Below are 17,088 nucleotides of genomic sequence, written 5' to 3'. Positions count from 1 at the left end.
CAAGGACTCTCTCCCAGAAATAAACCACCATATTACCTCACCAGAAGCAAAGCACCCATCTCTACCCTTCCACCAAAGCATACCCTCCCCAAACACTTTTATAAGAACCTCTAGAGCCATTGAAAGACTCAAAACTCTCGAACACCTTCACAAATTATCCTTCATTTCAGTCCTAGAACCTTTTCTTGACAGCACTCATATCAACTACTATAGAATCCAATTATCCATGCATCAAGCAACATCAAATATCAACAACAAAATCTGGATCTTTTGGGATCAAGATTTTACAGGCTCAGTCATTGACCAAGATGAGCAGCAAATGACTATTGAACTAAAGCATGTAGAAGCAACTGAAGTTTTCCATTTAACTGTTGTTTATGTCAAGTGTAAAGCAAATCTCAGAAGACCACTATGGGAGGTATTGAGGCAGAAATTTTTGACATGTACCATCCCATGGTGTGTGCTTGTAGATTTCAATGTTATTGCATACATTGAAGAAAAGATAGGGGTTCTACCATACCAAATGAGCAAGAGCTTGGACTTCCTCACTATGACAGAAGCTTGTGGACTTGTAGACGTGGGGTTCTATGGTCCTAGGTATACATAGTCCAATGGCAGAGGTCCAGGATCAATAATTTGCAAGAGATTGGACAGAGGGATGGTAAATGACAATTGGCTTATCTTCTTCCCAGCTATCACAATTTCACACCTATCCTTCACTGGGTCTGATCACAATCCTCTGCTGATAGAGATGAATGTTAGGCAGGATACCAATAAAAAATATTTCAAGTTTCTCAACTGTTGGGTGGAAAATGAATGTTTCATACCCCTGGTTCATGAAGTCTGGAATCAAGAAGTCAGAGGCAATGCTATGTGGATCTTCCATCAAAAGCTTAAAGCAGTCTCTAATGCCTTGAGTAAATGGTCGAGGCAGAAATATGGGGATATTTTTCACAAGGCCAAGGAATATGAAGAAAAAGTGAAGCAGGCAGAAATCATTTGGGCTCAAACAAATGATGCAAATGATAGAATGAATTTTCAAAATGTTGATGCAAACTCAAGATACTTCCACAATTTATTGAGAGGAAGAAGAAGAAAGTTGTTTATCCATAAAATCAAATACATTGAAGGTGAATGGGTGCAAAGTGATGAAGCTATAGGGGAAGCTGCCTATGATTACTATCAGGATCTATTTACAGAAACTGGTAGCACCATTAGAGAAGACTTGTTACCCTGTATTCCATCATTTATCACAGATGAAGAAAATGACCTCCTCACTAGAGATCCAACTATTGAAGAACTCAAGGAAGTGGTTTTCTCAACGAATCCTGCAAGTGCAGCAGGTCCTGATGGCATGAATGAAAAGTGTTTTTAATCCTGCTCGGACATCATCAAGGTGGATTTGCTACAAGTTGTTCTAGCCTTCTTTGCTGGTTCAGAAATGCCTAAGTACATGACTAGTGCCTACCTAGTTTTACTACCAAAAGTTAAATTTTCCAACTCCTTCACTGAATACAGACCTATCAACCTCAGCAATTTTGTCAACAAAATCATCTCAAAGGTTATCTGCTCCAGACTTGGCCCTATCCTTCCCAGAATCATCTCACCCAACCAGTCTGGTTTTGTTAAGGGCATGAGTATTTCATGAAAACATAATGCTTGCACAGAAAATTGTGTAAGGCATTAAAAAGCCAAACAAAGGGTCAAATGTTGTTATCAAGCTGGACATGGCAAAAGCTTATAATAGGGTATCCTGGAGATTTACATGTATTATGCTGAGAAGAATGGGATTTAATGAAAGAATAACTGACATGATATGGAGAACTATGTCAAACAACTGGTACTCAGTGATCATCAATGACACTAGATGTGATTTTTTCCACTCTACCAGAGGCTTGAAACAAGGAGATCCACTGGCCCCATCTCTGTTCATCATAGGAGCTGAACTACTTTCTGGGATGCTCAACAATATCACCCATGATTAATTCTTTAATGGCTTCTACATGGAGAGGAGGGGTCCACAAGTCAATCATCTAAGCTTTGCTATTGACATCATAATTTTAACGTCAAGAGGTAGAGCATCACTGCAGAAGATTATGGAGGTTCTCAGCAATTATGAACACACATCTGGGCAGCAAATCAACAGGCACAAAAGCCACTTCTGGTTTCTCCTTCTGCATTCCCAGCTGCCATCAGAAGAGTTCAGCAAGTCATAGGTTTCACCAAGAAAGAATCTCCCATAACCTACCCGGGGTGTCCATTATACATAGGAAGAATGAGAATAGTATATTTCAACTCCCTGGTATCCAATGTGGTAAGCAGAATTAAGGGGTGGCAAGGCAGAATCCTCTCTTATGGAGGCAGAGCCACTTTGATTAATTATGTGCTCCAATCTATACCTACACACCTATTGTTAGCCTTAACACCCCTTAACCCCCCACCCACCCCAAAAAAAAAACTATACTGAGGCAGGTTGAGAAGTTAGCAGCTAACTTCTTTTGGGGAATGAAGAAAGATAAAAACAAATACCACTGGAGCTCTTGGCAAAAAATGGCATTTCCAACTGAAGAAGGAGGTGTTGGCTTCAGATCAATGGAGGATATCTGCCAAACCATGGAATACAAAAAATGGTGGCTTTTCAGAACTAAAAAGTCACTATGGAGCAAGTTTCTCAGAATTAAATACTGCCAGAGATCAAATCCCATTTCCAAAAAAATGGAACTCTGGGGAATCACAGACATGGAAGAAAATGATGACTAACAAGAAAGAAGCTGAAAAACATATTATTTGGAGACTACATTCTGGTAACTGCAGTATTTGGTAGGACAACTGGTTAGGAGGTGGTGCACTTGCTCAACACAGAAGTGGAGGAGGAAGGCCAGGCAATGTAACTGTGGCCAATTTATGGGACCACAACCAATGGAATTTGCGGAAGCTGAATGAAGTAGTCCCAGCACTTTTAATACCTAACATCCTTCAAATCAAAATTTAACACAACCCTCAACTCCAAGACCAACTATCTGGATCCCAAATGTGAAAGGAAACTTCACATGCTCCTCTGTAGGGGACTTGATCAGAAAGAAGAGGCAAATATGTTTCTCCAATAAAATGACATGGCATAAGAGGATCCCTTTCAAATGGTCCTTCTGTATATGGAGAGCTCTCAGAAACAAACTGCCTACAGATGATAGGGTGCTCTTATTTAGCAGCCCTACTGTATCTAGATGTATATGTTGTTATACACCTGGGGCAGAGTTTGTGGATCATATTTTCAGTAGGGGTCACTTTGCATTGGCAGTATGGAAAAAGTTTGTAGGACCAGCTGGTATCCATACTACTGAAATGCCTCTAAGACTTCTGCTGATGAAATGGTGGCTTCACAAAAGAAAGAATGAAGTGCAGAAGCTTTTACTTGACACTGTACCAACCATCATCTGCTGGAACATTTGGAAGAACATGTGCAATGCAAAATATGGCACCAAAACTTCCTCCCTCACTAGAGTCATCTACTCCATCAACTCAGATATTCACATGCTCATGCAAACAACCTATCCCTCAATCTGCTGGCCACTAAAATGGGAGTATTTATACCCCATTGCTGAGAGCATCAAACACTACATCAATGTCATGCAGGTTGTTTGGAGCAGAGCTGAAAAGGGATTTGTAAAAATCAACAGTGATGGAAGTGCATTGAACAATCCAGGAAGTATAGGGCCAGGGGCAATAATAAGGAACTGCAGTGGTACATTCATTCATGCCCTAGCTTCTCCATTTGGAGAAGGTACCAATAATCAAGCTGAAGTTGAAGCAGCAGCCTTAAGAGTTAAGTGGTGAATTGACAATGGCCACAACAAGGTACACTTAGAAGCATACTCATCACTGCTCATTCATTCGCTTACCACTGAAAATGATCCACCATGGAGTTTAAATATGCAATTGATGAATATGAGACAGCTATGTGACCAATGTGAAGAAATCAAATTCTCACATGTGTACAGGGAAGCCAATTGCCCAGCAGATTCCCTCTCAAAACTTAGCCACAACCTATCAACCATAAACCATTATTACTCCACTCAATCTCTCCCCAACCACATTAGAGGTTAGATTCAGCAGGACCTTCTAGGCACCCCTTCCTTCAGGCACAAAAAAACTAGTAGGATCATCTGCCCATCACAACTTGCCTCTACCTCTAATTCCTCCCATGGATATGTTTGATATTATTGAAACAATGGGAGCTAACCTATCTGTCCAAAGCAATATGTCCAACAGCAGCAACCTTTTCTCCACTCTAACCAGAAATTGAAACCAGACAGTTTTCTACCTAACTTTGAATTTTTTTTTTTTGCAGGAACCGGAAGTAAATTGACAGCACCGGTATACATTCAAGGTATGGTATCAGCACTGTGTGTGCTCATTCTGTTGAATGTATACCAATATGGTGAGGAAATTCCAATTACCTGAAATTACCAGGATAACTCTTGCTTCCTCTCTTCTGTCAACAAGTCTTGGTCGATGCATTATCTACCATTCAGCAGTGCCACAGATAATACAAGACAACAACCAAGAAACATCAATTTTTCTGAATTTTGGAGTTGATTGCATTTGAGCAATCAACAATATGCATCACAATTTTGGACAGTTTTCTGCAATTTTTTGGCATCTACTTAGGTTACCTTCACAATGGCTTCCTTCATTGCTCAAGCCAACATGAAGATAACTTTGATGTATCCTCTATTACCTCTAGTTGTTGTATTATGTTTTTGTCACCTCCTATTGGGAGAACATGTCCTCTGTTGTATTATAGGAGCAAATGTATATTGGAGGAGTCCTCCGATTCTATGCTTATAGTTGACCTAACTATTTTTGTAAATCATTAGGCTACCTTTTTCGGTTAGCAAAATGGTATATTCATTTAGGTCTGACTACACATACTTGTAAGGTATCAAATGGCTATAGATTTAGTAGTCATCGGATACCAACCACTTATTCGGAGGTAAAGTTTATGTCCCCCTCCTTGTTGTACTTTAGTTATATATATATGAAAATAAGCCCTAGGCACAATGCCTAGTGGATTATTCTAAAAAAAAAAAATCCTAACTTCAGGACAATTCAGGACATTCTTGTCCCAAAAATTGGAACTGAAAAACTAAAATGTAGGTAGGATGTACTGGCTAATTCTTAAATAGCAGCCCTTTAGAGTGGTTACTTGTTGGCATTTCCACGTGTTATATATGTGGAAATCCTTTTTGCCTTTCTTCACACCTTTGTTATTAAAGCCCAACTGATATATATGGTGTTAAAAGAGAAGAAATCGTGAAAATAGCATGGGCTAGCCAGCTTTCGGATAGATAATCGAAAATAGCCAACTGTTGCAAAATCATTATAAAATAGCCATTATTTTATGGAGTGATAAAATCTAGACAAAAATATCCTCGCTGAAACACGAAAAGTTCCAGCGTAATGTGCTAGAGTATGAAGCTCCTGCATATAAACTTCCAGTATATTATGTTGGAACTCCAGCACATTATGTTGGAATCTCATATGTGAAAAATTCGAACTCCACCATATTACGCTGAAATTTTTCTGGATTTTTAAAGGTGTTTTTATTCAGATTTTATTTTTACATGAAAAGTAGCTAAATTTCGATTACATTTAAAATTGTGGCTATTTTTCAATTACCAGGTATAAATCAGGCTATTTTTTATTTTTTTTCACCCGAAGAAATCAGTATATGGATTTGGATCTCACATTCTATGGGCCTACATTACTCCAAGGCCCAACGTGATTGTTGGGTCTCTTAGATGGCCCAAGATATCATAATCACTTGGTAATTGGTACGGGCCTCCACTATTCTATGTTGTGTGAAAATAGCACGCGCTAGCAAGTTTTCAGATTGGTAATTAAAAAATAGTTAGCATTTGGAAAGTCATTGAAAAATATCCACTATTTTGCCGCAACACGGAAAGTTCCAACATAATATACTAGAGATTGATGCACCTATGTATGAACTTCCAGCATATTGTGCTGGAACTCCAGCACACGGAAAGTTCTAGCATAATATACTACTCCAGTATATTATGCTAAATTTCGATTACTTTTGAAATTATGGCTATTTTTCAATTACCACTTGTAAATCTGACTATTTTTTAATTTCACCCCATGCTGTTTTAGTTGGCCCATACCAATTTATGCACATTTCTCCTTCACCTAAGAAAAATTACGCGAGACAATATATACATTATATTTATCATTTGTAGTTATACTTTCAGAAAGTTATCATTTGTAGCAATATTTGAATATTATAGCAAACTCATATGTAGTACTGAAACTAGCGATGAATTGTTTTGAACTGAAATGCGAGAGCAACAAGCTCTCGTGGCTCATGCTTAGTAAGCAGAGGTCTTGAGTTTGACTCTCAACAAGAGCATTTTATTTTTCTGTATTTCTACATTTCACCTTGGTTGTATTCATTATGCGAACGAATACAGTCGATATATATATTCCGCCTTGGTTGTATTCATTATGCTTAACAAGACTGTACGGATAGGAGGAGAATATCAATGTTGGGTTCGTGCCTTTAAACATAAGAAACTTAACTTAAATTGCTGTCTACCCAATCATTTGAATTAAATACGGTGGACGTATAATATATATATATATAAAACATGTGTATAATTATATAATATATGTTTATCGGTTAGAAAAAATAAATAACAAATTCGACCAATTATTTGTGTAAAGATCTCTTAATATAAAACTGAGTACATAAAAAATAATTTACACTACCTTTAACCTAAAGTTATGTACGTAAAGAAGTTTTACACCGTCAATATAATTTAACATAGGATAAGTTACCAATTAAATGACCTGATTGAATCATAGTTATTAAATTTGTAAAGTTTTTCCTTCTTATTTACTCAAAAACCTTACAGAAAGATCAACTTTCTTTTGGTGGTTCGGGATGCAAGTACATTCCGTTTGTGTCACTGTACTTAGTGATTAGTCAAGAGTCAAGACTCAAGAGAACGAGAGAATTCAAAATGGAAACAAATTTCACTATTACTACTATCAATTAGTTATTGGTAGTGTTCGAACTCATCAGTAACGTGACATTGCTTTTACCTTTCCGCCCTCCCTTTCCCTTGATATGTAATAATAAAATTAAAAACAAATTTATGCAAAATCGAGGTATTTAATCACTTTTTAATAGAATTCGACATTTTGAAATATGTTGAGAGAGTAGTGAACTATGCTATATATATGGAGTTAAATTTCAATAGATAGCATAGTAGCAAAGAATAACCATAACTTACGTAAAATATTATGGTTTTATTGTAATAGCAATATCGTTAATTAGAGTTATTACTATTATATAGGACTTCATTTGATGATTCAATTTGACATTGTATGATAATGTTTTCTTGCATACCAAATATACCCCCAGTCAGAATCAATTTTGGAATGAGTTTTATTATAAGGATGACAAAATATTGAGGATAACCGATGCAATCGAGCTCAGATTGAACTCCAATGGAGGAAAATGGAAAAGCACCCACACTGGGAAGCTTCAAGAAACAAATTGAAGCAGAGAAAATGATTTTTGCTACCTTACAAAATATCTGTACAATACACTTATACATATGCACAGCTGGCACCGCCTCTAACTCCTTATTGCACTTATAGCCTAAATGTTTACAAAAGTAGCCTATACAAAAATAACCTATGTAAATATAAGGTGAGTACAATGTGGCTAACTATTAAATAATCTCAACATCCTCCCTCAAATTGGAGGTGGGGAATCCACAACCAACTTGCCAAGTAAAAGAGTATGATTGTTGCCTGGCAAAGACTTAGTAAAGTTATCTGCGAGTTGTTCATGAGTAGGAACGTAATGTAATGAAATCAGGCTATCTTGAAGCTTGTCTCTTACAAAATGATAGTCCACTTCTATGTGTTTGGTCCGCTCATGGAATACTGAATTCTTTGCAATGTGAAGTGTTGCTTGGCTGTCACCTATGTTTTAAAAGGCGTTTTCGGGGCGAGCCCCGGGTGAGGCGTACCAAAAATGCCCCGGGGCGATGGTGTGGGGCGAAAGTCTCAAGAGGCATACGCCCCGCAATTTGGGGCGTAAGCCCCGTAATTTGGGGCGTACACCCGGGTGTTCGGGGCGTACGTCCGGGCGTACGCCCGGGCGTTCGGGGCGCATTTTTTTAGTAAGGAGTAAGCCCCAGAGACTTTTTCAAATTAAAATAAAATTTGTTCAATTAGTCCTTCATATAATACCCAAATTCTCAAAGGTGAGTTTGGTAATTACTCAAAAAGTTTAAAAAGGAACTCAAAAGTATTAAATTTAAAAGTAAAGACCTTTTTTATTGATTTAAGCCCTAATTCATGATTTTCCCAAATTTTTATCTTGTCCGCTAGTCTGCTAATATCTCCCAAAAGCAACGAATATTTAATTTATTTTACAAATACAAAGAGAACTACATTTTTCTTCATAGCAGCAAATTCAAAGTTCAAATTGTAGGTTAATCATCCTTTTTGTTTCTCCATATAGAAAACTTTATTCTTTTAGACTCAAATTACTTGTGCTTGTAAGTAACGTATAACAGATTGTTTTGATTAGTTTTTTATGGGGATGGAGCACACACATATATAGTTTTCTTCAATTTTTATGCAATTTTACCTGTTTATAAATATTAATTGTCATTATATTATTTTATAAAATATTAAAAATTAAATACCTATGGGGCTTACGCCCCGCGCCTCGGGGCTTACACTACGCTGAGGCATATGTAAAACGCCCCGCCTTACGCCCACGCCTTTTAAAATACTAGCTGTCACAAAAGACAAGTATGAGCAGAGAAAGAGGTACTGTGAGTTCTTCAAGTAGACGTGCAAGCCAGACCAGTTCCCCAACTACTTTTCTCACTGCTCTATACTCAGCTTCTGATGATGACAAGGAAATGATAGATTGTTTCTTGGATTTTCAACTAATAAGGGTGTCACCAAGCAACACTATGTAACCACTGACAGACTTCCTAGTTTCAGGGAAAGTAGCCCAATCAGAGTCACAAAAGGCTCTTACTCTGTAATCTCCACTGTTGGACAGAAATATGCCTAGAGATAAATTACCTTTCAAGTACCTCAACACATGTACTGCTGCTTTTAGGTGACTATCTCTAGGACTTTGCATGTATTGGCTCAAGTGTTGAACACTATAGGCTATATCAGGCCTAGTTCCTATAAGGAAGTTCAATTTCCCAATTAGTTTCCTATAGTGACTAGGATCTGGAAGTATTATCCCTTCTCCTGCTTTTAACTTCACTATTGGATCAAGAGGTGAAGTCATAACAGAACATCCTATACAATCAAACTCCTTAAGAAGGTCTTGTAATAATAACATCATCTACATACATAGCCACAAAAGTTACTGAATTCCCTTTACCTTTATAGAACAATGAGTAGTCAAACATAGAATGTGTGTAACCTCTAGAACATAGAGCTTCTGTCAATTCGGCATACCACTGTCTACTAGCTTGTTTCAATCCATACATGGATTTGTTCAACTTGTATACTATTCCAGATTGTTCTACAAGTAAATCTGGTGGTGCCTCCATATATACTTCCTCATGTAAGTCACCATGGAGGAATGCCGTGATGACCCGATAGGTCATCTCATATTTTGAAACCTAATTCTGTGATCTGAAATCTTAAAAAATCATGTTTTAACCTCCCTCGATTTACTTGCGTAGTCCGGGCGTCTTTTCGGAAAGATTTTATGTTAAAAACTGATAAAAATAAGAAATTTTACCTTGAAAATTAATTTGAGTTGACTTCGGTCAACTTTTTAAGTAAACGAACTCGGATTCATATTTTGATGATCCCGTTAGGTCCGTATCATAATTTGAGACCTGGGGGTATGCCCGGAATCAAATTCTGAGGTCCCTAGCTCGAGATATTGAATTTTGGTAAAAAAAATAAAAGTTTGAAAGTTTGATGATTTTAAGAATTGACTGATATTTGGTTTTGTTGATACTGGGTCCGTATTTTGGTTTCGGAGCTCGGTACAGTCCACAATAATATTTATGACTTGTTTGTCGAATTTGGTGAGAAACAGAGTTGATTTGATGTGATTCGGACATTCGGTTGTGAAAATAGAAGTTTTAAAGCCTTATTGAAAATTTCCTTTGATTCGGTGTCCGATTCGTAGTTCTAGGCGTTATTTTAGTATTTTGATCGCACGAGCGGATTCGTATGATATTTTTGGACTTGTGTGCACAATTGATTTGGAGCCCCGAGGGCTCGGGCGAGTTTCGGATAGGCTACAAGTGTTTTAAAACTTAGAAAATCTGGGTTTTTTTGTGCTTAAGTTGTTATCTGGTGTCTTCTTCTTCGCGTTCGCGAAGGTACTGTTGCGAACCCGAAGAGTAAACTGGGGCAGGGTGACTTTCTTAATCGCGAACGCGGTAGATGGGTCGCGAACGCGAAGCAATGAGGGCTTTACCCTTCGCGAATGCGAAGCTTTAGGGACCTCGGGGAGGAGTCAGTCATTCTTCTACGTGAACGCGAGCCTTGGCTCGCGAACGCGGAGGCCAGGGGGGAACAGCCTTCGCGAACGCGAAGAAGGCCCCACGCCCAGACCTTAAAAAGAATCAAAACGAGATTTTGCCCATTGTTTCATAAACTCTCCATTAGAGCTCAGCCTAGGTGCGATTTTGAAGAGAAAACTCAACATCAATTCATAGGTTTGTACTCTTTAATTCATTTTCTTCCATTTCTATCATCACCCATTAAATTCCTAGCCCTAATCTTTGTTCTTTCATAGTAGGAAACTAGGGATTTAGGAAGAATTGGGGGGGTTTTGCAAATTGGGGATTTAGACCTCAATTTTGGGTCGAATTTCGAAACTAATTATGTAATCAGGTTCGGGGGTGAACGGATAAATAGATTTTGGTCCGAACCTCGGGTTTTGACCAAGTGGGACCGAGGTCGATTTTTGACTTTTTTGGGGAAAGTTTGGGGAATCTAAATTTATGCATTGTAATTAATTTCTTTAGCAATATTTGATATTATCGAGTCGTTTGTAGATAGATACAAATGGTTTGGAGGTGGATTCTACAGGAAAAGTGGTAATTGAGCATTGAGTGGCCTTTGGAGCGAGGTAAGTATCCTGGTTAACCTTGACTTGAGGGAATAAGACTTGTTTTGTCTATTTGCTACATGTTTAAATGTTGGGGAACAACGTATATGTGAGGTGACGATTACTTATGCACTGTAGTCGGGTTAAAGCATATGGGCGGGGCTTGGTTTCTTACAATTATAGCTTCCTTTGTTCATGTTATCCATGTTTAGACTAGTATTGTAAATTGATCGTTCTTATCATGTTTACAGATCTTCTAGTGATAATTGAGTATTGATTACGAAGTTGAGGTCGATATTGTGGGACAAAATGTTGAGTATGACTTGTACTTATTATTCTATCTCCATGTTGTTATTTGTTCATTGCATTATGGTAAGGGAGAGTGTTAATGCACAAAGGGTGATGTCGTGCCATATTATGAGTGTTAATGCACAAAGGGTGATGCCGTGCCATATTGTGAGTGTTAATGAACGAAGGGTGATGCCGTGCCACATTATGAGTGTTAATGCACGAAGGGTGATGCCGTGCCATGTTGTGCGAGTTAATGCACGAAGGTTGATGTCGTGCCGTTTCTATTGATTTTAAGGTGAGGTTGAGAGTAAAAGCACGAAGGGTGATGCCGTGCATTTTTCCTTTACTGTATTTACTTGTTCTTATTGGTTCATAGTATATTGGTTGTTCAAGTTACCATTCTGCTGTAGTTCTCTATCTCGTATTCCCATCAACATGTTTCCCCCTCCCAATAGTACATGTTTAGTTGTTATTTGTACATATACTATTAAATTGCACAGGTTTATTATGTGGGTGTCTTGTCATAGTCTCATCACTACTTTGTCGAGGTTAGACTCTACACTTACCAGTACACAGGGTCGGTTGTACTGATACAGTACTCTGCACTTCTTGTGCAGATTTTGGTACCGGTCCTAGCTTATCGTGAGGCTTAGCAGCTTGGATTTGCTGTCAGGAGACTCAAGGTAGATCTGATGGCGTCCGCAGACCCCAGAGTCTCTTACTAGTTTTATCATTTAATGTTTCTTTACTTCAAAACAATATATTTTTCCCTTTTCAGACTCTGTTTGTAGTAAATCATAGTTGCTCGTGAGTTATGACTCCAGATCCGGGGGGTAGTACTTAATGAAGTTTAAATATTATTCCGTACTCGCTGTATTTCATTTTAGCTTATTTGCTATTATTTACTGAATTGAATAAGGATTGACGTAATGATTCTCTAACTCTAGCTTGCCTAGCAAGTGGAATGTTAGGCTCCATCACAGTCCCGGCGGTGGGAATTTCGGATCGTGACAAATGCATTGTTCACATCTAATTGAAACATTTCCCATCCCTTCTTAATTGCTACCCCAATCAGAGTCCTCAATGTTGTCATTTTCACAACAGGTGAAAAAGTCTCAGTGTAATCCACTCCAGCATGTTGAGTGTAACCTTTCACTACCAACCTAGCTTTGAACCTCTCTACACCCCCATCTTCCTTGTGCTTTATCTTATACATCCATTTGCACCCTATGACCCCTTTTCCAACTGGAAGTTGCACTAAATCCCAGGTGTTATTGGCATATAATGCCTCAAATTCTTGGGTCATTGCTGCTTGCCATGCAGGTATAGCAGCTGCCTTTTCATATGAGACCTGCTCACAGTCTAGTGACACATTCTTTATCAAATGTTGACTATCAGTGGCCAAGGCTGTAAAGTCAATGGGTTGCATATCAGGAATAAAAGTGTTAAAAGAAAGAGAATATGTGCTTTGTTCATCTTGAGGTAAAATATTGGTAGGTTGATTTGGGAGTGTATACACATAATCCTTCAGGTAAGCGGGAGGTTTATGAACTCTAGGTGGTCTAATATTTTCTGGAGATGGTTTACTTTGGTTAGAATCAGATGAGCTAGTAGTATTTTGTGGGCTGTTTTTATTTTGGAGTTGTGGAGATGGGATACTAAGTTCAACGCTTAAATGTATCCTGATCACTTCCAGTGTTGTAGTCTTCTGATACAAGTGTTGGTGACACCATATTGTGACTGTGAGGTGATGCAATGGGGGATGCAACAAAATCATTTGAGCTAGAGTCAGTTGGTGCATGGTTTTCTACATTCAGATGCATTTGAGGTAACGGGAAGGAGAAAACGTCAAAATTAGAGAACATATCATTAGAGTTTGTAAATGGAAAAATATTTTCATGAAACAATACATCTCTTGAAATATGTATTTTTTTTGTGGCAAGATTTAATACCTTGTAGCCTTTTGTCCCAAAGGGGTATCCCATAAAAACATGTGGGGTTGATCTAGGTTCAAACTTGTCTTTGTGTGTTTTGAGAGTGGCTGGGAAGCAAAGACAGCCAAAGCTCCTAAGATGTGAATAAAGTGGTTTTTTTCTGGTAGAGTAGTTCATATGGACACTTGTTATTGATAGAGGATGATGGCTTTCTGTTTATTAGGTAAGTTGAGGTTAGGATGGATTCACCTCAATATTGTAAAGGCAGTTTGGATTGATACATCAATGCTCTAGCTGTTTCAAGGAGGTATTTGTGTTTTCTTTCCACTATGCCATTTTGTTGAGGTGTATAAGGGCAGGTCTTTTGGTGTATGATTCCTTTGCTTTGGAAAAACATGGTTAACAAACTCCAGACCATTATCTGTTCTAACTGTCTTAATGGTATTCTGAAATTGATTCTCTACCATGGCAACAAAAGCTTTGATGACATGAAAAGCATTGCTTTTGCAAGTCAGAAGGTGTGTCCATGTAGATCTGTTGTAATCATCTACAACGGTAATAAAATACTTATAGCCATAATGATTTGGAATGTGATAGGGACTCCAGAGGTCTACATGTAATAACTCAAAGGTTTTAAATGTATTTATGGTACTTTGTGGAAAGGGGGATCTGCTCTGCCTGGCCATTGGACAAACATAACAGAAAAATGGTTATTATTTTTGCAAAGGTGGTTGGGATGGCTGATATGCCCCCTATTTTGACAAAAGGCACATGGCCCAATCTATTATGCCATAAAATATCTACACTATATTTCTCAGAAATAGATGCATTTGGAACAGAACTACAAGGTTCATGGTTTTCAGAAGAAGGATAAAAAGAGGCATTTGAAACAGGACATTCATTGTTATTGCATGAAACAATAGTTCCTACAATTGACTGCACTTTATTTCTATTGTGTGTGGAAGTAGTAGTGGATGCACAAGGTGCAGTGTGAGAACTGTGTGATGAAACAGTAGTGTCAAGTGCAGAAGGTAAAACTGAGTTACTTTTGCATGAATTTGAGCAATGAAAGTAAAGGTTTTTCTTGACTTCACCAATCTCCAGTGGCCTCTTCAGTGAAGGGCCCTGTAGAAGAAGACATGAGAATTTTGTGAATAAAACTATGCAATCTAGTTGGACAGTTAGGGAATGAACAGAAATCAGGTTAAACTTGAAACTGGGCTCATAAAGTACTTTTCTTAAAATGAACTTTGGACTAAGAATCACATCACCAATAAGTGTCACCTTCACTTTGTACCCATTAGGCAGTGAGACTAGGTAATGGTATACTAAGGTTTTGATATTGCACAATAATGTCTTATTGTAGGTCATGTGGTTTGTAACCCCGAAATCAAGGATCCACGAGTCAACATCTGATTTAGAACATTCACGCAACTGATTACTATGCTCAATAGAAGAAGAACAAGCAACAATACCTGCAAAGTTTACAGCTCCTTCAGTCAGGTTCATGTCTCCTGACTTCTCCCTTGTGTTTCCTATTTGAAGTTTTTCCAAAATGTTGAGAAGCTGTCCATATTGTTCTTGAGTTAGATGCTGCATAATTCTTCCCTGTTCATGAGGACCTCCTTCGATTTCTGAAACATTAGGTCCCTCATTTGGTGTTCCAAATACATTTGATGCAACTCTATTCCCTTTATTGTTGTTGCAGTAACTAGGATACTTTGAGTTCTGAGGGTACCCGTGCAATTTGAAACACTTATCTTTACTGTGTCCTGGCTTCTTACAATACTCACAAAACAGGCGATGCTTGTTCAACGAATATCCTCCTTTATTTGCATTGTTCCCAGCATTGTATCCATTTGTACTATAACTGGTCTTAAAATTGTTATTTCCAGCACTTGCATTAAGAGATGCAGACTCCATCACAAATTCATTGTGCGGCTTAACTTCCTTCTGTTTTTCCTCTTGAATGAGTATGGAAAATGCTTGTGCAATGCTGGGTAGTGGATTCATCATCAGAATACTGCCTCTCACCACAATGTATACCTCATTCAACCCCATTAGGAACTAGATTAATATTCTATCCTATTTTTCCTTGTGCATGTTTACCTTAGCTCCACAAGTACAGGCGCAATTGCATTGAGCGTGTGCATTTAGGGTATTAAGTTCTTCCCAAAGCTTCTTCATTTTGGTGTAGTTGCCATTGATGTCAAAAGTTCCTTGGTTTAAATCATTGATTTCCTTCTGAAGCTGATACAGCTTAGCACTGTTGGTTTGGTCATATCTATCTTCTAATTCCTGCCATAATTCCTTCGCATCCCTAACATATTGTAGACTATCAGCCAAAGCTTTCGATAGTGAGTTGAGAATACACGAAGCGACCATATCGTCGCATCGTTCAGATTGATAAAAAGTGGCATGTCATAGACTTTGGAGGATCATGGGATCAGTCATTGCCCCTTGCAGAGTTTGCCTACAACAATAGCTACCAGTCGAGCATTTAGATGGCTCCCTATGGGGCATTATACGGTAGGCGGTGTCGGTCACCAGTTGGGTGGTTCGAGCCGGGAGAGGCTCGGTTGTTGGGTACAGATCTAGTACAGGATGTCTTGGATAAGTTCAAGATTATTCAGGATAGACTTCGCACAACTCAGTCCAAGCAGAAGAGTTATGTCAACCTTAGAGTTCGTGATGTTGCATTCATGGTCGGAGAGAGAGTGTTGCTCCGGGTATCACCCATGAAGGATGTCATGAGGTTCGGAAAGAAGGGCAAGCTGAGCCCTAGGTATATCAGACCTTTTGAGATTCTGGAGAGACTGGGAGTGGTGCGTACATGCTTGCGTTTCCACCGAGGTTATCAGTAGTTCATCCGGTGTTCCACGTGTCCATGCTCCGAAAGTATCACAGCGATCCGTCCCACGTGTTAGACTTCAGCTCTATCCAGTTGGACACGGATTTGAATTACGAGGAGGAGCCAGTGGCTATTCTAGCCCGACAGGTTCACGAGTTGAGATCAAAGAGTTATCCTTCAGTTCGAGTGCAGTGGAGAGGTCAGCCCGTCGAGGCAGCTACTTGGGAGTCCGAGTCGAACATGCGGAGTATATATCCATATCTTTTCACCAGCCCAAGTACTTTTCTATATCCATTCGAGGACGAACGATTGTTTTAGAGGTGGAGAATGTGATGACCCGATAGGTCATCTCATATTTTGAAAATTAATTTTATGATCCGAAGCCTTAAAAAATCATGTTTTAGCCTTTCTCAATTTGCGTGCGCAGTCCGGGCATATCTCCAGAAAGCTTTTATGTTAAAAACTGATAAAACTAAGAATTTTTGCCTTAAAAATTAATTTGAGTTGACTTTGGTCAACTTTTTGAGTAAACGGACCCGGATCCGTATTTTGACAGTCCCAGTAGGTCCATATCATAATTTGGGACCTCGGCGTATGCCCTAAATCGAATTCCTAGGTCCCTAGCTCGAGATATGGATTTTTGATGAAAAATTAAAAGTTTGAAAGTTTGGTGATTTTAAGAATTGACTGATGTTTGGTCTTGTTGATACCGGTTCCGTATTTTAGTTTTGGAGCTCGGTACAGGTCCACAATAATATTTATGACTTTTCTATCGAATTGGGTGAGAAACGGAGTTGATTTGATGTGATTCGGACGTTCGGTTGTGAAAATAGAAGTTTTAAAGCCTTCTTGAAAATTTCCTTTGATTC

The 17,088-nt window shown here is 38.6% G+C and overlaps 3 protein-coding genes across 3 annotated transcripts; 1 reads left to right on the top strand and 2 right to left on the bottom strand.

The window, feature by feature from the left end:
- Positions 1 to 658: 658 nt before the first annotated feature.
- On the top strand, positions 659 to 1,375 carry LOC104114467 (uncharacterized). The gene has a single exon (XM_009624930.2). The coding sequence runs from the start codon at positions 659 to 661 to the stop codon at positions 1,373 to 1,375; it is 717 nt and encodes a 238-aa protein (XP_009623225.2).
- A 7,614-nt stretch (positions 1,376 to 8,989) lies between these two features.
- On the bottom strand, positions 8,990 to 9,620 carry LOC138910521 (uncharacterized mitochondrial protein AtMg00810-like). Its single transcript, XM_070201764.1, has 2 exons — positions 9,449 to 9,620; positions 8,990 to 9,363 (listed from the first exon to the last, which is right to left on the bottom strand). The coding sequence occupies exons 1-2, from the start codon at positions 9,618 to 9,620 to the stop codon at positions 8,990 to 8,992; spliced, it is 546 nt and encodes a 181-aa protein (XP_070057865.1).
- A 2,781-nt stretch (positions 9,621 to 12,401) lies between these two features.
- Positions 12,402 to 15,429, bottom strand: LOC138910519 (uncharacterized). Its single transcript, XM_070201763.1, has 4 exons — positions 14,602 to 15,429; positions 14,021 to 14,493; positions 13,784 to 13,902; positions 12,402 to 12,841 (listed from the first exon to the last, which is right to left on the bottom strand). Exons 1-4 carry the CDS (start codon positions 15,427 to 15,429, stop codon positions 12,402 to 12,404), a joined length of 1,860 nt encoding a protein of 619 aa, XP_070057864.1.
- Between the last annotated feature and the right edge of the window lie 1,659 nt (positions 15,430 to 17,088).

This window comes from Nicotiana tomentosiformis, chromosome 4 (assembly GCF_000390325.3).
Source record: "Nicotiana tomentosiformis chromosome 4, ASM39032v3, whole genome shotgun sequence".
Lineage (NCBI taxonomy): Eukaryota > Viridiplantae > Streptophyta > Magnoliopsida > Solanales > Solanaceae > Nicotiana > Nicotiana tomentosiformis.
This window is presented reverse-complemented; position numbering and strand designations above follow the sequence as displayed.

Coding starts and splice junctions, on each gene's coding strand:
- LOC104114467 (XM_009624930.2), top strand. CDS start 659: ATGGTAAATGACAATTGGCTTATCTTCTTCCCAGCTATCACAATTTCA.
- LOC138910521 (XM_070201764.1), bottom strand. CDS start 9,620: ATGGAGGCACCACCAGATTTACTTGTAGAACAATCTGGAATAGTATAC. Junction 9,364..9,448: donor CTACTCATTGTTCTATAAAG/GTAAAGGGAATT, acceptor TTGATTGTATAG/GATGTTCTGTTATGACTTCA.
- LOC138910519 (XM_070201763.1), bottom strand. CDS start 15,429: ATGGGGTTGAATGAGGTATACATTGTGGTGAGAGGCAGTATTCTGATG. Junction 14,494..14,601: donor CAAAGTTCATTTTAAGAAAA/GTACTTTATGAG, acceptor CTTCTTCTACAG/GGCCCTTCACTGAAGAGGCC. Junction 13,903..14,020: donor CAGATCCCCCTTTCCACAAA/GTACCATAAATA, acceptor TGATTACAACAG/ATCTACATGGACACACCTTC.